Raw genomic sequence first — 20,833 nt, 5'->3', positions numbered from 1 at the left:
CCAGCCGCCCTGGCTGGCGGTTTAACGGCCAGACCCCTGGGGACCCCTTGGTTCCGATTCAAAAACTGCCACACGGCAACGGCAAGAGGGCGGCCACCAGACATGCACGAGGGAACCGGCCTTAATGCCCTGCTGCCTGTGCCGGCTTGCACCGAGCACAGTTGGTTAGTTTCAGCTCTTACCACGGCCATCATGACCCTGCAGAGCACCTCACACTGGGCAACGTTTCAGACGTGCCCTGCCCTCAATTAAATGGCATTTCTGCTCTGGAGGAGGGAGGCCCTGAAAAAGAGGAAGAGGATGGGGAAGGGTGTGGGGAGAGCCTACAGTGAGGGGCAGAAGCATTTTGCTGACACTGGCGAACTGAGAAGCAAGATGGCCGGTCTAAGCGAAAACACAAACACACTTTCACGTGTACATGGAAACTCATAACCACCCTCATTTCCATTTCCCAGTTATTTAACACTGTCAGGCAATCTTAGAAGAAGCAGCTTTTCCACACCTACCTCCCAGCAGACAAACTCATCCAGTTTGACAAGTCACTGTAACCCATTTGATTTCATACTCAAGATACAAAACCTGCTAAGAAAAAAAGCCCGTACAAAAAAAAAAAGCTTGCAAAATCTACAAATATCTTTGAAACATCAAGCAAATACCAATGCAAAAGTGACTCATGGAAAACAGAAGCATTTCTTACTTCTCTGATTATCTGCCTTAGACCATGGAAGCAAGCAAATCCAAATATAATGGAATGAGATCTATTTTAAACTTCATTTGCCTTCAAGGCAAGATGGGCAATATCATTTTTTCACTGCTGGTCCCTTCCTCAGCCTCTACGTGGCAGCAGAACATTCCCTCAAGCGTTGATTTTTAAAATCCCCACTTAGAGAGGGATGAATGGAGGTACAAAGGAGCACAGGAGGGGAGTACGCAGCTTTACCTGCGTACCTGCCAGGTCAAGCAGCACTGAAACTCACCGCAGCCCGATCCTGCCCCTTTCCCACTGGGCAAATGGACAAAGCAAATGAACTTTGTATCCCATGTGGTATCACAGAGCAGCTATCTGCATCACTCTCTACACATTAGCAAAGAGATTGATTAAAAAATTGGTTAAAAAAATACAAAAAATTGCCAGGCCAAGTTTAGGCTGCTAAGACTAGACAAAGCACATGCAAGGAAAAAGCAGAGGCAATGACCTTTGCTCCAGCTTGCAGGCAAAGTAGCTACTCTTAAGTCATTATCCTGGCTCTCCAAAGGGAGGGTTCGGTCTCTCCAATGTCTGTGTACATAAACAGTGCAGAGTTCATTGACTTCAATGTCATAAGGGAGGCTGGCGCTCTTATGCTTCCCATTTTGCACACAGCAACCTGAAATTTTCCCTGTGACCATCAGGTAAACATGGAAAATCAAGCACACCTAAGAATACAGCCTTACACTGTTCACAAGGAGGTCAGACACATCCATCTTTGGATTTGTCACATCAGTCAAATCCTCATTTCAGTCAATTTGCATTTTCTTTACACATACCGGCTCACCCATCCCACTGCACAGAAAAACACTGTGCAGAGATTTACTGTTGTTTCTATTTCAGCCAGCGAGGACCCACTATTCATTTCAGGATCTAGTTCAAAACACCCTCACTTTTCAAGCCCTGTTTAGCACTTATCTCCCTGTCATTCCAAGCAGATGACACAACTGTGCCCCTTTTCGGCAAGAACCTTCTTCTCCACATCTCCCACCATCTCTTGCTCTCTATGTCTTCAAGTTCCAACTTAAATTTCCCCTCCCTTCCACTTAAAATTTTAACTATGTAACAGGCTTGCTTAATTCTGCAGCTTTTTGCAGATGAAGAAGCTACACAAAGAATGTAGGCAGAAGTGATAACAGGAAAATCAGTGCTGGATGAGGAGATACCACCACATTGGTGAAATCAGGCTTTATGTAAAACCATTTCTCTGCCTTAAGTAAATCTGAGTCTGCCAATATAAGGACCTTAATTCTTTGCTGGCTTACACCTGTTTTGATCTCGAGCACCCACTCAAAATGAGTGTAAAAAAAATTCAAATTTGGCAGTTTCTCACGCTTGCTTTCTAAATGACTGCTCAAGATGCAAAACAGGGGAGAATGGAGTTCTTATCTAAAGTCTTAAATAGTTCACTTCCGACTTGCTTCGGTTAAGCAGTTGAGAAAGAATGAACATGAAGATATCCTGTATTTGCAAAACACTGTTATTCAGTAGGTATCCAGAAAACTATCAGATGTCCTTAAAACAGCTTTTCCAGTCCATAAAACATAATGATGAGTTTCAGTTTCCAGCTGTTGCGTTTGTGGTGCAAAAAGAAACATAATCAAAATATTCCTGTGCCTCCCCTTATTTTCAAGAAACACCACATTTGGAAGATTAAATCTCTGGCTCATTCTCTATTTATTTCCTTGTATAGTTTATGCCACACATCCAAGAACCGGTTTCAGAGCCCATTAGTGAGTAATCAACACTTTTATTATTATTGCCTTCTACACCCTTGAAGGAGTCTCTGAAACAAGAGACATCAGACACAGACCAGAATAATGTCTCCAATGTGTTTTCTTTTCTGAAAGGACTTTAGATTCTGCATATGACTGAAATGCTCGGATTGGCTGCCAGTGATGTCACGACTGTGCTTATAATACCCAGTAAATGCAGAAAGCTAATTGTGTTCCTTTTTAATGTGTAAATTCTACTCCATAATAGCAATAAGACACAACAGACAATGCACTTCAAGGGGATTACTGCCCTTTTGAGCGATTAAAGCTATTCAGCTTTCAGCTTTAGAAACAGTGGTGAGGAAGTAATTTCAGTCATACAGGAGCTCTAGGCCCATCTATTGAAACAGGCTGACTGCCCCGGGGGAAGGGGAAGCCAGCTCCCCCCACACACACCCCCAAATGGGGTCCAGCAAGGAAGCACTCAAAGCAGACTGAAGGTAATCATTACACTGCTCTGAATTAGTACGAAACGAGAGAGAAGGTTTTGAAACATACTCTGCTGTTGGTTTCTAAACCTGCGTGGGTGAGGCTTGAGCATCCCTTCACGAAGCAAAAAAACAGGTGACACCTCAATCTCCTATTTCTGGCCCCCCACTATGGTTCTCTCGTACTGTTATAATCATGGTACTAGTGAAGGATAGATTAGGAACTAGACTACAACCCAGGAAACATGGGCCAGTTAGTCTGTCTAAGACTGACAAATGACTTTAGGTGAGTCACTAAATCCACCTTATGCCATACATTCCCTAGCAGTAAGAAGAGGATAACGCCATTCTACCTTTGGGGCAACACTAATGCCCCGCAGCATAATGGGGATGTGAGCCATTAGAATAAAGAGGTCTTATGCCTCCTGATATTTAAAAGAAATCATTTTTTAATTTAATGTCCTGCTGATAAAGATATCAGACTTGACACAGACAGCCTCACTTCACACCACAAGCTGATCTCCTCCCAACCTGGCTTAAACCCCAGTCCAGTCCCACTGAACAGTAAGGATGACTTACCCAGAGGAAGTAGCACTGTGATTAATAAGAAACACACTGAGAGCTTTCTGCCCAGCTCCACCCCCCAGTAAAACTGTTTCTTTCTGTTATCTGTTTCCTCCTGGGTTTTTTTTCATCTATTTTCCACCCCCCTCTTTGCACCTTCTTCTCTATGGTTTACTGTGCTTGTTGCCTGTCTTTATGACAAATTCAGATCTTGAGAGAAGCAAGTCAGCCTCAGGTGGATTTAATCCCCTTATATTACATATGAACTTGGCCTCTATTGATGTGGCTATTGTATCAGATGGTCTTCCACACTATTCCTCTTCCTTTCTGCCATTTCTCTATATATTTCCACAAGGTCCCTGGCATAAGCACACCAGTACTATTCTTCATTTGCCTAAATAATTGTTCTTCTCCCTTTTTTCACTTCTATTTCATTTTCACATGCACACCCTCTACTCTCTTCACTTCTCTTTTCCTTTCCCTCTCCTTCCCACCCACAGAATTTCCATTTGACCAGTCCTGTCCTCACCCCATCCATGCCTACAGAAGGCTTCTTTTGATTTTACACTTAGCAAGTTCCTGTATTACATTTCTATTCTGAAACCTCACTGAGAAAATCAGTATCATCTTGTTTTTTATATTGTCTACCTAGCGGCATTCGCCCTTTCACTTTTCTGGAATTCAGGGCAATTAGACCTTTTCCATCCTCTTCACATTTTAGTGCAGGTCCAGTAGCATCTCTATAGTCATTCTTCTCAGCAAAAGCATGGAATCTGTAATAAAAAATGAGTTTTCACCAGTACATAAACTACATAAATACTTTCCTAATTTTAATGAGATGTATGTCATGCAAGATCATAGTGGTGTACAACTTCGGAATTATTTGCTTATCTATTCAAGATAAGCAAACTACAACAACAACAACCTTCAACTACAACAACACTACGAATATTATCAAACCTTTTATATATGTTTATGTACATTCGGAAGTCTTCTCATGAAGAACATCCTTTCATTTTGGTGTCATTTACTCTGAGGCACCTTCCTTTTCAATCTCCTGGAAATCTATTTTTAATTAATGCTTTTAACATGCTGAGCAAGCATGTCATTTGAGATGCCTGAGATGACACTAACACCTTTTTATCAGATTATCCTCCCAGTTGAAAGCCCAACAGGAACATTTATTTCATTATCGACATACAAATCAGGAAGTCAAGCAGACTTCATTTACCCTCATTGTCAAAACAGAAAAGCTCTCAGAGCACGAAAAAGATGCACTTCTAAAACAGAACTACACCAGAAACAGGCTCAAGCCATGAAAAGCCCATAAATTTGGCCATTCCTATGGGAAAGCTGACTTAAACTTATAGACAGTTATTGGGCAAATACCCACCAGCAAGATATTAATTGGCCCAATAAGTCTCTGCACTAGACTCATGTAGAAAGAAGATAGTGGGAATCATATCAAACAAAATGATTCCTCTCAGCTCCCTGCCATAACCCTTCTTGCCTCTTTTTCTACCATACAAGAACCGTTCGCTTTCCTTTTATAAAGGAGGTAGAAACACTGCCAAAAGAAAATGAAGGATGGTGACTGGCAATGTACCTGGTATCATGGAGGTACCACAGTTCTAAATGACCACAGTCATTTTAGACACACATCAAACCAGAGCAAACATAACACTTTCCCACAGTCTTGTTTTTTGGCAGACACTCCATCTCTTAAAAGCTACTTCTAAACACAGATGGCTATGAAAGAGCTAAGCAGCTGCCATCTTACCAATTGCTCTGCTGGCATTTGGGAGATTTCTACTGTTGGAGGTCTTCCCACTCTTGCACAAACAACAGTGAAACAGAAGGAGCTAGCAGCCATTTCACAGCTCTGTAACTGTACGGTGACTTCTGTTAAGCAGGCAAACACCTACTGACTCCTACTGCCCCCCTGCTGTTCAGCACGAGTTTGGTACTGTGGGGTTTTGTGTTTGTTCGTTTGTTTTCCTTATTTTGATATCAGAATCAAGATTAAAGTTTTATTATCCCTTTCTACTGAAGGCTAATTCTCACCACATGGCTGATTCCCAGGACAAAGTAGCCAACAAGCCATGTGGAATATATCAGTTTCCATCAACCATACCAAACAGATGCTAGAGAGCATGGTACAGAACTGCGTTTCCACACAACCGGGCCTGATGGATAACACCGCATCAGTTTTCTGTTGTTCCAGTAATTGCCCATTTAGGACAGGCATTATCTTTTCAGTACATGTCTGTATGGCACTTGATCCAACAAAACTCTAGATTCTTTGCTGGTGCCTGTGGATATTACCAGAGTACAAAGCAATACAAGAAAAACCTGTTTCAGTTTATGTTGTGACCCCTTCCCTTGAACAATTTTTCAGACTTCAAAAAAGGAGCAGATGACAGATGATTTAGGATATAAAAAACAAATGGCCTTTCTGCAAGCCAGTGAGCACATATGTGGAGAGAAGCTGGTCTGTTTGAGTAGGCCCTGCATTTTAGTCATATCTCTTAGACGATTTCCGCAGTTTCCCCATATCACTTACTGAACTGCTGTGTCTCATTTTCCTCATGAGTAAAACAGGAATTATATTCAGATATCTTCAGATACCATTCCTAGCAGCAAAGCACTTTACAAGGACTGAAATCATTACTGTGCTTCTTCTTTGTCATACCTGCCAGAGGCCAAGCAGCTCAACTCCTTCAGAAAAAGAATAGTTTCATCTTCCCTAGCATTGAAAGACACAGTGTTGACTGGACAGGGGCCATCAGAAACCTTCTCAAGGAGTAGCTGCTTTGTGTCCACTGGAACATCACCCACAGCAAAGTAATAAACAGCTTCAACCTGTCATTAAGCAGAAAAAAAATTGCGAATTGGAAGACATTGTTTTACATAGATGCCTGGTACTTATTCAAGCACTGTCCTGTGCTGAGTACTGCTAGGAAAATTTGGTAGAACCAATGCACTACTTGGGCTATAAGATTTTCAGATCTTTGGTTCTCCCTCTCATTTACACTAGTAATTCAAATGAAGTCCACACAAAATTTCCTGAAGTGAGAAGAGAACCTGGCCCACAGCTCCTGGGTGTGATTCTGTCCAATGCAAGACCCTTTCCACAGAAGTTAACCGAAACCAAAGAGAGGTGTAAGGAAGGACAACTGTATTATTAGTGAGGACAATGCTCTGTGCCACATTCCACCTTTATGAAGAGAGATGCTATGTTGGTGCCTTGCCAGGGCTGAAAATCAGTAGGAACTTTTATACCAGACATACTTTTACTGGGAGCATGTATTTTGAGGGTAGGAAAGATGCATCATTCTTTGAATGCTACTGCTGGTATTTACAGGTAATTCGTATTTTTTATACTTCCCAAGGCAGAGGGAGCTTGGCAGGTTTATTATTATGACCACGCACACTTATATTCTGAAAATGTTATTGCAAGAAGAGAGAGAAGCTGAAGAAATGTCCTTTAGTTATTGCTTGAGTATTATGAGGGATTTGATGTTACCTGCACTTATCCATGCTAACAATCCTCATGGTAAGTATGCTGCTTGAATTTTCACCATCATTAAAAACAAATGTAACAACAGCTGTCCCATAATGATGTTCAAGACAATAAGTAGAGCATATCAGTCCTATGGCATGGTACATACCAAGTGATAAATATCTGATAAATAGTTGTTTAACTGAAAAACTACACTCAGGTATGACTAGGAATCCTGGGACATGCACCACAAAAGAGAAGACAACTATTTGAGTCTGGGACAGCACTGAGGAAATGTTTCTGCACCCACATAATTTCATGCAGTAGTAAAGCAAATTCAGTATCACCTGTAAGTGTGTTCATGCATTTTCACTACTGCCTTTGATACCTATTTGTATTTCAGCTCCCTGAGCCAACACACCGGCACATGAACATCTTTTGTTCAGTTTGTACTCGAAGCTTCCAGGCTGTAAGATCCCTGCACTGTCCCACATCATAAGCATGTTGATACAAACTGACACGGACTTCTGGATTTCAAGCTCTCTTCCTCCTCTACCTTTTGCCACAAATACTTGGGCTAATCCTCAGCACTGGAAGACATCTCTCCCAAGCAGCAACCCAATCTCAGGCTAACCAGGCAAATTAACGAAGTAGCACCTTGCCACCTCGGGCTTCCCTTGGATCTTGTATAGGGGGGCGAGACACTCCCTGTGGGAGGCAGGGCCCATAGTTACAGACCACACTTGCTTGGGAGCAAGCAGGTCTGTAGTCAGGCAGGTGTCCTGGCATCACTGTTAATGCTAGACAAATACTAAGGTTAAAGAGAAGAATGAATGTGTTTCATTGAAGTGCAAGATTAACAAAATACTTATTAGCTTTAGAAAAAGGTGCATAGAAACAAAATGAAAGAACTCTTGCACCTATCTGTGCTTTAGTTCAGTTTTACAAGGTTCCCTTTCTGTTTCATCCAGCTAAAAAGCTATCCAAGCATGCACACAGCTCTCCCAGCTGAGACCCAGGCCTTGGACACCACCTTGTTCCTATTCCTTTTGCTGAAGAGGCTCCTGACCTGGGGGAATGCATGCATACTGCACAACCACTTTTCCTTCTGTTCCTTCAGATTCACATCTTCTCCTCCTCCCTCCTAAGACTGCCAATAATTCATAAACTTGATATTCAATACGGATTATCAATCTTCATACTTGCTCCAAAGGACTTACTGCCTACCTCTGCAACTTTTAAAATACTGACATTTCTTGGGCATAGCTGATACAGAACCAACTCCTCACAAGAAAATAAACAAAATTACTAACCACAGACAATTCACTCCACTTAACTACAAACCCAGCAATACCATGTCACAAAGGAAATGTTCCTGACAGATTAGTGGGAAAAAGTTAAAACCTTTCTATTTAGTCCTTCATATTTTGAAAATTATAATTTATGCAGCCACCTAAACAAGCAAACAAACTTTATACAAGAACAGGAAGGAGAACAACATGAACGGTTCCTCACAGTCTTTACCTTGGTGGGGAGGTGTGTTTTGGATGGGTGACACACGCTTTGTGGATTGGCACCTGTACAGAACCGCAAATTAAACACTGCAGATGTATCTGTGGCAGGTAGAGCTCAAGGATTGCAAACTTACAGCAGAGTGATCTTGAGATTGGGACTGACAGGTCATGAGGAAAGGAAATCTAGGGAGTCACCACACATGGGAAGTAAAGCTCAGCTGAAGGAATGACAGGAAGAGCCAAGCCTAGGGAAAAAAGAGCTATTGTTTTGGAGCAACTTCTGTTGATGAAGCCAGTTCTGAGGAATGAGTCATTTACGACTGTTCAGTGAGTATGCAGCTTTTGCCTAGGACTGAATGGGGTTTCCCCCAGCCTGCAGTACAGTGAAGTTTGCACTCAAGTGAACTGTCTGTTATGAATGATAATGACTGTACTTAGGAGTAATTGAAGTTTGTTTTATGTTGAGCACCTGCCACAATTGACTCCCCCAGATTACCCACTAGCCCACCAATGTCCAGAAAAAAATAATAGATGTCTCACTGTTGGACAGATTTTAATTTCTGTTTATTCATACACAGACCCACCAGGTCCAACAAGCCTTTTTTTCATCCAGACAATACTGAAATCTAAATATGATCTTTTTAGTTACCCACCAGGAAATCAGTAATACACTGCAAATTGAAAAAGTTAATAAAATTCATGAAAGAGGCATTTAAAAAAGCAGTCATAAAAAATCTCACTGTTGCACAATTTGTTCCTCACCCAGTTCCTTTTTAATATCAGTTTCCAAACATCAGGGTTCATCTGGATGAGAATCCACCAGCACAGGGAACCAGAAGGAAACTCAAGCCAAATTTACCTTCTCCTGCAAACAATGTCTCAGAATGAGATTTACAACGGAGTTAGGATCAGAACTGTGCACAGGAATGGATCTTAATGGCAGTGAAAACCAATTATTCTAGTCCACACACAGTAGGCCCAATTTTCCATTAAATTCAGGTGCTAGGGAACTGAAACAATGTACGTTGTAAGCAAATTTCATGAAATATCTCTTTAACAACAGAAGTTTTAAGTGATGAGCTCAAATTGTGGCATATATGTTTTATGTCTTGTGACTCTGCTATAATGAATAAAGTAATATGGTACTTTTAGAAACAGACAGAATTTAATTGCAGCAATACCTGTGCATGCCTTGTCTTTTTATCCTGGAAGAAACTCTAGCTATAACCTGGCTGATGAAAAAGGATTTGCATACCCCTACCATGAGTTAATGCTTAAATAAATCGCTGTACTTACTATTTTAGATTTTAAATATAATTTTTCATGAGCACTTTGCATACATAACAAAATAAAAATGGTTCCCCTGTCTTCAATAATGTTGATACTAGCAATTTTTTCATAAACTTGAAGCCCTGAAAAACAGATGTGGCAAAGAAAGTGAAAGGGAAGATGTTTTCTCTTTCCCGTAATGACTGAACATGTTATTTATTCTGTGGACTCTAGAAAAGAAAATAAACAAGTTTCTGCATTCAAAATACAGTACATTTACATAAACAGGCCATCAGTAAACATAGTATGCAGCTACACTGGGGGGAAAAAAAACTTTCCAAATGCCATCATTAATATTTATCTTTGCAATATTCATCAGGGTAAATCACAGTAGCTAGTCTGGCACTGAATATTCTTGGATTTACTTGAGGCTTCTGAAAAGATGCATGAGCTTACCGCATCATCACTCATGGCTTCCAGCAGGGCTTCAGCAGACCTGGTATGGCTGGCAGCTGTCATATGGTCCAGCTTCCAGAGCCATGTAACAGCAGACTTTACAGTATGCTCAGACACAGGAGTAGATTTCTGTTGCCACTTCATAAGATCCTGAGCAGCCCTGAAAATGACATTAACTATAAATCAGAAGTAGTGAGAATAATGCTGGCAGAGCAAAAGAGTGGAGCTCCACTATTGTTACTGTTCTTTTATATTCTTAAGTAATAATTACAATAAACCACAGATACTAACTCTAGACTTGCAATAAAAGAAGTAGAGGAAAAATAAAACCCTTAGAAAAATACTGTGATTTTTATAAGAATTTTTTTTTGAGACAACTGTTTCCAAAGTAGGGTCAAGAGAGCTGAAGTACTTTAAAAACAGTTCCTAATTCATATCTCCTCTTAACATAAAAACACAATCAGGTTTTTAAAATACGTGTATGAAAAAAAAATCTGGCTTCCACAGGTCTCTTTCCACAACTTGTGTCAGATGATTTTAACTGGCACACTTTTTTGGTAGTAGGGCTGATCTTTATATATCCACCAAAATAAAATTTGTGATGCTAAGTTTTATGATATTGTAATTGATCAATGGCCTTAGTCTTAATGGCAGTACAGAAGTACAAAGCATATGAGCATGTATGCCTGTGCATTTGTACATAAAAAGAGAAAGCAAATTAAAAAATAAGTGGTTCCAGTATCTGTGACATTCCATCAAGCACTATTTTGAAGAGTTTCCTGCCAATCTAAAAGACAAGTATGTTTTCCAAGATTCTTTTAAAGTAATAATTTATATGCTATATTGTCCCTTGTCTCCCTCCTGCACAAACAAATTGATGAACACAATTATCATGCCTTAATTTTGACTCGGCTTTGCAGATAATTTTTAAAGCAAATGTTTTATGTGCTTCTCAAAAGCTGTGGAAGTTATCTTCTACTTTTCAAATCTCAGTTCTATCACAAGCTAGAGAATTCAGATAGGACACCACAATCAAATCTGTAGGATAAAGCTTGGGTAAAACAACTTTAAGAATCACAGTGTAGTTGCAAGTTATCATTGTGGAACCAATTGTAAAATTATATGACCTAATTTGTGCATTGTTTTTTTCATAGTCACAAAATTCCATTCATCTATCCAAATCGAAGCTTAGGCGTTCAAACCTTCATGCATATATAAGAACTTGTGCAGAGATACATAAATTTGAATAGCTGTTTCTGTTCTTCTATTTGTAACTAAACCCAAATTCATTTACTCATGTTAGGGAACAAGCACTTGTCTTTTGTTATGGAAATTTAGTATTGTTTCCTAGTTCTGCTACTGATTTCTGTGACCATGGAAATCTATAGAAATACAAATGACTATGCCTGTGCCTATGGCACTTGGGGGAATGTACATTTAGCTGTAAGGCAGAAACCTGTAATGCCTAAAGACACAAGAATGCCTAGGCAGTCAGACAGGACCTCACTGTTTCACTCTCTAATACTTAGATGCCTGAAGAGCATTACTGTTACTGTAAAGTCTCCCATATCTTTCTGGTTTTCTGTGCTACATTTGTAGAAGGCATATATCAGTATTTGGGTTCTGCTGGCCTTTATCTGTTCTTCAGGGTAATGATGGTCTTCTGTTAAATGGAAGTAGCAAGCTCAGCATGACTGTGGGTGAAACTTGGTGGAAAATCTATAGATATTACCATGACATGAATCAGTACAATTTCCACTACAGAAAGCATATAATCCAAACACATGACTACATGATATGAGACTCCTTTTTATTCTCCAGCAATGGGCAGACATGGACTTCTTTGTTTAGCCTGGAGAAGAGAAGGCTCCGGGGAGACCTTATTGCGGCCTTTCAGTACTTAAAGGGGGCTTGTAAGAAAGATGGGGACAGACTTTTTAGTAGCGCCTGTAGCAACAGGACAAGGGGTAATGGTTTTAAACTAAAAGAAGGTAGGTTCAGACTAGATATAAGGAAGAAATTTTTCACAATGAGGGTGGTGAAACACTGGAACAGGTTGCCCAGAGAGGTGGTGGATGCCCCATCCCTGGAAACATTCAAAGCCAGGCTGGATGAGGCTTTGAGCAACCTGATCTAGTTGAAGATGTCCCTGCCCATGGCAGGGGGGTTGGACTAGATGACCTTTAAAGGTCCCTTCCAACCCAAACCATTCTATGATCCTATGATTCTTTTTGCTTACCGAATAAGGTTGAATTTGGCAATTTGAGTCACCTGTTCCACAAGTACCATAGAAAGTGCATCCCGACATAGATCAAAGTCAGCTGGAGCTGCAGTGCCAAAATCCAAAACAATGACAATGCACCGTTCTTGAATCACTCCAAATATCTGACGGCTCTCACTGGTTAACCATTCCATTCGCTGCTTATATAGCTCAATAGCTCCCATTAGGCAATCCACAAAATGAAGAATCAGTTCTTTTTTGGCTGTCAGCTTTATTTAAATAAGGAAGAGAAAGAAATTGAACTTCAAAACAAATAATACAAATGCAGCCCCAAGCTTAGCACAGCTGCAATAGCTGGTTTGCAAGTGCCAAATATGCCAGCCAAGGTAGCAGTGAAAACAACCCATTTTTCTTCCACTATTTCAAGAGCAAATACTTGACAAATGCATCTAAGCTATAATAGAAAAGACACTGCATTTTGTCCTGATTGCTTTTCATAATCTTTTTATACAAGCATGGGACAGTGCCAATGGGTTGTCTGACTTGTCTGTCTCGAGACTGGAGCAATTAGAATGAGCTGAACACAGGCTAGGATGTAGAAAGGGCTGCAGAGCAGATGGGTGAACAAACAAGGACATAGAAACTTTGTACCTTCTTAGACTAGAATATTGACTGGCTCTTAAAATTTTGTACAGCAATACAAGGGAGTCTGTGGTTTGGTTGTGGGGCACTTCAATCTCCACCTTCTCTTTAGCATTTGAAAGGAAAATGTAAAATGTTTCCTGTTTGTACTATTATTTCACTAACAATGCCCAGCATTACAGCTTAACTATTTGTGGGTAGGTGCTTAGGCAAATTTAGTTCAGGCAACTGCAATCAACAACTAAAACTTCCCATACCATACCAGTAAAATAAGAAAAACCTAGATTCAGCATTAAAAACAGCAGACCCTCCCTATGAATATATGTATACACATTCACCATGCAAAATGATTTGTGGGTTTAAAAATTCACCGCAGGTTCCAGGAAAGACATTCCCCCAATATCTCTGGCCCATGTAAGCTAATTTACCAGCTACCTTCTACCTCCAACTACCCTTCCAGGGCTAAGTACAAAACCTTGGAGATACAAATGTTTTTAAACAAGAATATTTCTCAGGGAGAAGATATTTTGTGTGTCAGCCTGCACACTTCTTCCTCTCATTTGTATTTTTCTCTGTTCTTTAATGTCAGCTACGGTCCTGTAATGTGCCTCCCAGATACAGAGTCTCAGGCTGTCTGCCAAAGGAATGCAGGCCTGGGAAGGAGCACGTAGAAAATCCAGTTTCCTCCTATGACAGCCAGACTCATACAAAGAAGCTTATTGCACTACACCGCTCAAACTCCATCTTAAAATAAAGCAGTTTTCTTGCACCACCCCTTCACTCGTAGTTGGCCAGTCCAGATTCCCATTTCTCTGAGGGCTGGAAAACTTCTCACTGTCCAGCCTAAATTTATTCATGGCAGTTCATACCCATTTATTCTCGGACTAGCATACCTTTTAGCATAGAAAACTACAGCTTTTCCCTATCCCTGTAATTTGTCTTTCTGTAGGCATTCAAGGGCAATAATGCCACCCTTCGTCAGTCTTCTTCAGTCTGACTTACATACGTCAACATCAACCAAGCCCTCTTATAAGATCAGCACTCCATTGCAGTTCATCCTACTAGTTCTTCCCAGTACCTGTTCTAGTTTGAATTGCTTCTTCTCAACCTGTGGTAACTGTACACAATATAGTACACAATATCCTAAATGAGACCTCACCAGATCTTGTATAGTGGCATTGCTACCTTAATGCTACCAGAAATGTCTTTCCTACTGCTCCCAACATGTCCTAAGATTAAAAGACATTATGTAGATATTTCATATGGAATTAATGGGAAAAAATGAGGGGAAAAGGCTCCCTGAAATGGTTCCTTTCCCATATTTAAGCCTTGTGCCTCAGAAGTGACTCTAGTTATCAGAAAAAATGACAAGCCATTTGCTTTTGTAAAATCCTTTATGAATTAACTCTCTCCCCTCCTCGCTCACATGCGTATCTCTTCAATCAGAATCCATCCCCGTAACAATGGGGCCGCCAGCAGCTGTTGCTAAGACATTCCTTAGAACATGAGCCTGGGCAGAGATCCAGCTAGCTGTCTCTATAGAGTAGGCTGAGCCTTTTGTGACCCGCTGGCACTAAGCGAAGCAGCACTTTGCATCGGCAATGACAGCGCATTATGTCTTCTTATTTCAGCATCCCCATTTGTTTTATTGACTACAATTTTATTTTTTTTAACTTGGCTGAGCATCTTCTTTTTAAGTGTTCCCTCTTTCAAGGCAGGGTAAATGTTGCTTAGAAACTGCAGTCTTGTCTGGAAAGATTTACTGCAATGCTGCACCAAGGCAAGAGCGTAAGACTTTGCAAGGGAAAAAAGAAAAAGATATCTAGCTTCTCTACCACTGATGGTTATCACTAACAGTTTGACAAAACAGAAAAAAAGATTGAAAGATAAAGTTCTCACAAAGAATCTAAGTATTTCATGCCATAGGGAGACATTTTAGTCACATCATTCTGCTACAGTGATAGCTTCTAAGTCCACAGGGAAGTTACCACAAGTCAGTCACACTTACGTTATACACGCTGCCATCTTGTGCTCTCTTGTATTGAGGAAACAGACCGTCTGCGTACCGAGAAGCCACAAGTTTCCCCAAGGTGGTCACATAATCTACAATAAAGGTTACAAAAGATCAAGTTGCTAATTGTAAGGATTACTTCAAACAGGTATTTTTCAGGTTGATGTGCATACCATCCATGTGTGAGCCACATGCATCTCTACTGAACTCCTGATGTTAAGAAACTTGAGAGAAATTCTAATTATGTTTTTGTTTTACAGTTTTTTCTGGCTATGTCTATGTTGGGGCCCTGAGGGCACCAACAGGCTTTGGTTGCCCTGATCAGCCTCACCTGGGGTTTCCACTCACAGGGCGCTCAGGCCTGCGCACCCAGTCTTTGCTTTAGCTGTGTTGTAGGTGTACCTGTCTCAAGTTCTGCTAGTGGACCTCTCTCCTGGATAGACCTCTCAGCCCTGTATTATAGCCTTGTCTCCAGTTCTGTCTCCTGGATGTGGCTCTTAGGCCTATGTTGTGGCCTTGTCTCCAGTCTTGTTTCTGGCTCCATCTCCTGCTGCTCCTGGCTGCACTCCCTGGCTGGACCCTAGACATGGTTCATCACCTCACCCTGTCTTGGACTGTCTGCGGACACTGTTAGCAGCACCCTGCTCTGCCTGCGGTGCTTAGATGCTGCAGGACTGCATCCTGGTCAGTGAGGGCACTGCCTGGGCTGCGGTCCCCTTTGGCTCCTGGCTCATTTACCCCCCATGGAGCAGCCCTGCTCTTGCTGCTCCCTGCCAGTTTAGTCCAAAGTGGGGAAAAACACCAAATTTAATTATTTGTAGGCCAAAAAGCTACATAGGACTTTAATAAATTAAAGGTTTAGGCAATTAAACTTCTGTATTATCCATTTACCTCACGACAGGACTTGCAAATATTTGTCCATCAAACAAAATACAAAATCTGGTACAGATAATGCTGTTCTCTTACACAACTAAATCGGTGCAGAAGTGGGTGCAACTAAGGAAAAGGTTGCACTCTGCTCTTTCAGTAGCTAGAAATCTTCTACAGGATCTCCACTGATAGGAAAACATTAGGGGTGGGAATATTTAACGTCACAAAGCAGCTATTCCGTACAGCATGCTGCCCTGCTAAGCTAGTACGTTCTGCTCCTAAAATTACACTGTAACAACATTAACCCTGCTTAACAGTTTCTTCATCTACAGCATACAGGATTTCAGGACCTGCACTGTTGATCTTTGAATGCCCCATGGACACAAGCCAGCCAAAATCTTAAATTATGCAACCTAGAACAATTGCAATACATTACAATTCCTACTTCTCAGGCAGCAAGCTCTTCAAAGCAAAGAATATCTTATCATGCTCTGCAAAGCACTATTATGACAGTGATTAATAATTATTAGTTAACTTTTCCCCTCCAGCTGTCAGATAACTGCAAAGGAGCATTTTTCTATAGCCCGACTTTGCACGAAAAGCAGACTGAATTCTAATAAAATTTAACTGCTTCCTTAAAGCTGGATCCCTGGAAATAATATACTATCCCCAAGCAGGCTGGCTAGCCCTGATCAACTAGTAGATCACAGATTATGGCATGGCATACATTATATTTGCCATCTAAAAATGGACAGAGATCTTATGGTGTGTTATCTATAGCTAAATTGGAGAGGATTTGAACTGGAGCCTAGGGTAAAGCAACAGTACAGCTGAGTAAGGAAAGCTCTTCTCAGATCCTAAGTCCTTCTCAGATCAAAAGGAGATGGAGTTTCTCAGTCCTCTGAACTGGCAATGTCAGCAACTGTGGATACTGATTCCCTTTCTGCCATTATCATAAGATAAGAGACATGAAAATCTCCTCTGTGTACACCGGGGTGCAAAATGACCGTGACCCTATAGACTATTCAAAGTTGGGGGTTTTTTAATTACTCTGTTATTGATTTGTCTTATACCTTTCCTGTGCTGGAATCCAATCTGTGACAAAATCTGGGATAGGGTCAATTTGTTTCTTTTGAGCCCATGAAGTTGAAGCCATTTAGAAGATGAAATGAGGGGTTGTACATCCATGTCCCACTGTCTGACTGCCAGTCTCCCTTCCTTCTCTTTTGATTTCTTCTTGTGGGCCTCGTGAGAATCTTCAGAATCTTGTCTGTGCTTTGAATCAAAGGCATCTGTTGTAAAGAGAAATGAGGGAAACACAACATTTATACTTTAACCAAACAATTCACTTGAATTGCCTCCTTTCCTTGCCTGTATTCTGTGCTACTCTGTACACATATAGCTCATCTCTTGTTTTCTTTTGTTATACTGAACAATGTTCTTAATCTGGAAAGCTACTCTCAGTCCTACACATTTACATGCTGTTATGTCTTTTTATTCATCCATATACATTTACCTTCAATTTATTAAAGAAAATGTCTCTTGCATGCTGAAATCCAAGCCCTGAAAGCTAAGTCCAGTTTGCCAAATGGTAATTCTTCCAGCTCCTAAGACATCTCTCCTAAATCTTGGGAATCAGAACTCATAACAGGCATTGAAAGATTGTCAGACCATCACTACATACACATTAGAAGCGTTATGCAATAAACAAGGATTTCTTAACAATTGTATGTTGAACTCCTACCATAAGCAATAGCAGCACCAGATCCTGACTTTATTGCAAGGCTGGTGAAACTCCCTCTCCTCACTCATTTACCTCAAGTGTAAATGATGGTTCTGGCAGTATCTGCTCCAGGCTGTGATGGATCATGTGCATGCACAGGAAATCATGGACATGAAGGTCTGGTTTCATTTTAGGTTCTACAGAACAACGAACGTATCTCAGCACTGATGTATAGTTGGCTGGGCTAGCTCCGCTTGAAACTGGCAGCAGAGACAGCCCAGAGCTTAGAGTGATTGAGGCAGAAATGGAAGTGATGACAACAGTAATGCCTCTGTTCCTCACACAGAGGTTCTAGGAGGACTTTGGTATTTCCTGTTCATTCCCAAAATACTCTGCATGAGCTAAGCTGGCTCTAGTTGATTAAATACCCGTGCTGTATCTAAGTTTATTTTCTGTGGACTTTTAATATTTCTGTCCATTTTCCCCAGCATCAACATTATCTGGAGTATCCCAGTCCCCCATTGCCCATACACTGTAAGCTGGCTGTAAATGTACCACATGGATCAAACTGGTCCAAAATACAAAGAAGGGTGCTTCCATCTTTAATGACTGAAAAATAACCTTCAGTCTAGTATGGAATACGATCAGAACTCTCTGCTAAGACCAAATGTTACAACAACTGACCTGGTTACAAAGATAGAGATAGATTAGATAGACTGTTCCTCAGTTAACAATACATAAAGGAAATGAGACTGCATCTTCAAAAATCACCTCTCGGTGACAGTAGCCTTCTACATGGTGCAGACTGGCACCAGCTCTTTCACAGTCACCAGTCCTACAAGCAGGGCACTGGGCTGGCATGCCTGTAGAGGTTGACATTTTACCAGCCCTCCTCCACTCAGTACAGAAGCAGCAGTGACATGTTACCTCTAGAGAGAGGCAGGTGAAGGTTTGCAGCTGTTTGAGCTTTGTATATAGTCAGGCACAGTTTCTAGTCACTTGAACAGTCATTCCCAGTTTCCTCCTCCGAAAATGCAGAAAGGCCAGCACAGCACCCCATATGCAGCACAGGTGAGACTGGCAGAGTTTCAGAATGGCTTGTACACAGCTAGCAGCATGCACACCACAATGATGCAAATGAAACTGGAAGTTATCCGGGAAAACATGGAATCTATGCAAAAATAGTCCTGAAATACTCACAGTCACTCCAGGCAAGTCGCTTACATGGATTGCCAGTCATGATAGATCTCTTGATTGGCACCTCCTCTTTGATTTCTTCTTAAAAACCTGAGGAATTATTATGTTTTTAAAAAATTAAAATATTGCCATGCATAGGTCAATATAAACTGGAGACCAGCTCCACAGGCCCAGGCAATAATAAACTGCAGAAGGTTGAGACCAAGATTTTCCTCAAGGAAAATAATATTATAAATCAAAAAGGATAGCTACTCCCCATGTCAAGAAAGGCTCAAGTCAGATTTGACAGGGAGACCCATACTCAGAAATGTGAAAGTGGGAAATTGGTAATATCGTTTCCCTTCCTTCCCTCTAAATTATCATAAAAGAGCCAATGTGGTAGTTTCCACACAGATATGCTAGAAAAATGAGTGTGGTGGTTTGGCCTACTGTCAGCCAGTTGTATTATATTCTATTATTGCTTTGCATTATACCTTCCCTTTGCTATAATCCAACTTATGACTAAACCTGGGAGTATCTGAGACGCAATTTTGTGAAGAGATTCATAACTTTGCCTGTAAGACTACAAGATGATTCATAAAGAAAAAGAATTATGCGTATATACATGTATGTCTATGTGGTATAAGGCCCAACTGTGAATAAGACACAACATACAAATAGAAAACAAAACACCAGACTAAGCAAGGTAGCATATATTGGCTGAGTGTATCGCTTTGAGACATAGTGTTTTGCCATTTACTTGGTTCTTCTTTTAATAAATAAGATGAATGAATGAGGAATATTTATGAATCACTAACAGGCCAGATGCTAGCTATTGTCATTAAGTAGCTTTTCCTATGGGAAAAGCAAAAATGGGATAAAATAATAAGCCAAAGACTTAGCCTCCTCCCTCTTTCTTCATTACAGAACTGAACATGCTATTTATTCCCCTCATATGGGTTTAAATACCCATACAGAAATACATAAACCATTCTGGTCTCTGTCCTGCTCATGCAGAAGGACACCAACAGTGTGAAAGGCAGGGAGGACGTTAAAGAAACGGGAGTCCATTCTGCACCCTAACACCCCAGGTGTTGCACAGGAGATGCCCCCCAGCAGCACAACCCCTGACTAGCAGGAACTTGGTGTCAGCGCAGTAAGAAGGAGCCAGTGCCACAGAGGAGCCACAGCAGACAATGCCCATAGCGAGCCGCCAGACTTGTGCCATTTCTCCCTCACACTGCAGAAATAGTGCCGCAATGCTCTAACAGTAATAACAGAGACACATTTCAAGCAGCAGCCTGCATCAGAGAACGAATCCCAGGTGCCACCTCATGTTCCAGATGCCCAGGGGTATGGCAACAGGTTTTCCCTGGCGTTAGCCTCCAGCCCCAGCCCCAGCCGCTTGAACAGCACCTGGATGCGAAATGCTGGCGCCGTATGAAACGGAGCATTTGAAAGGAAACGAAGCGACTTCCAACAGAAACAGCAAGTTTACCTCAAGTCTTGGAGTTCAAAACCGATGACAGCCAGGATAACCTTCAGCCCAAAGTCAGGATCAAAACAGGTTATTTTTGAAAGGTGAACAAGAGTTCATCTGGGCACCTCTACCCTTCCGTTCTGGCCAGTGCAAACAACCTGCTAAAACCTTCACCCCCAACGCGCTTTGAGTTTTTAACAGATGCGGCGGTGTTTGCCGAGGCCGTACGACCAGCCTGTCCCAACACACAGGAACGCCTCAGGTTACAGCCCGAGAAGCCACCCCACGCCACCCGCTGCGCCAAACCCCGGGTGAAAGGGTGCGCGGAGGGCTGAGGTGGGCAGCTGCCTTCTGCGGAAACAGGGCTGAGGGTGTCATTGCAAAACCGCAGCGGGGCCCGAAGAAGAGGGGGAGCGCGGGGCAAGGCCTGACCCGCCGCCGGGGCCACCTACGC

The 20,833-nt window shown here is 41.5% G+C and overlaps 1 protein-coding gene across 1 annotated transcript in view; it reads right to left on the bottom strand.

The window, feature by feature from the left end:
* The window catches only part of VWA3B (von Willebrand factor A domain containing 3B), a 72,363-nt gene extending 53,400 nt beyond the window's left edge, over nt 1-18,963 (bottom strand). Inside the window, exons 1-7 of the mRNA XM_009323762.1 lie at nt 18,924-18,963; nt 17,074-17,292; nt 15,128-15,222; nt 12,496-12,746; nt 10,257-10,416; nt 6,208-6,377; nt 4,164-4,288 (exon numbers count right to left, since the gene is read on the bottom strand). Of these exons, the coding sequence (XP_009322037.1) occupies nt 4,164-4,288; nt 6,208-6,377; nt 10,257-10,416; nt 12,496-12,746; nt 15,128-15,222; nt 17,074-17,292; nt 18,924-18,963 (1,060 nt within the window). The remainder of the gene's footprint in view (nt 1-4,163; nt 4,289-6,207; nt 6,378-10,256; nt 10,417-12,495; nt 12,747-15,127; nt 15,223-17,073; nt 17,293-18,923) is intronic.
* Nucleotides 18,964-20,833: the final 1,870 nt, after the last annotated feature.

The sequence above is a fragment of the Pygoscelis adeliae genome, unplaced genomic scaffold (assembly GCF_000699105.1).
Source record: "Pygoscelis adeliae isolate BGI_AS28 unplaced genomic scaffold, ASM69910v1 Scaffold50, whole genome shotgun sequence".
Lineage (NCBI taxonomy): Eukaryota > Metazoa > Chordata > Aves > Sphenisciformes > Spheniscidae > Pygoscelis > Pygoscelis adeliae.
This window is presented reverse-complemented; position numbering and strand designations above follow the sequence as displayed.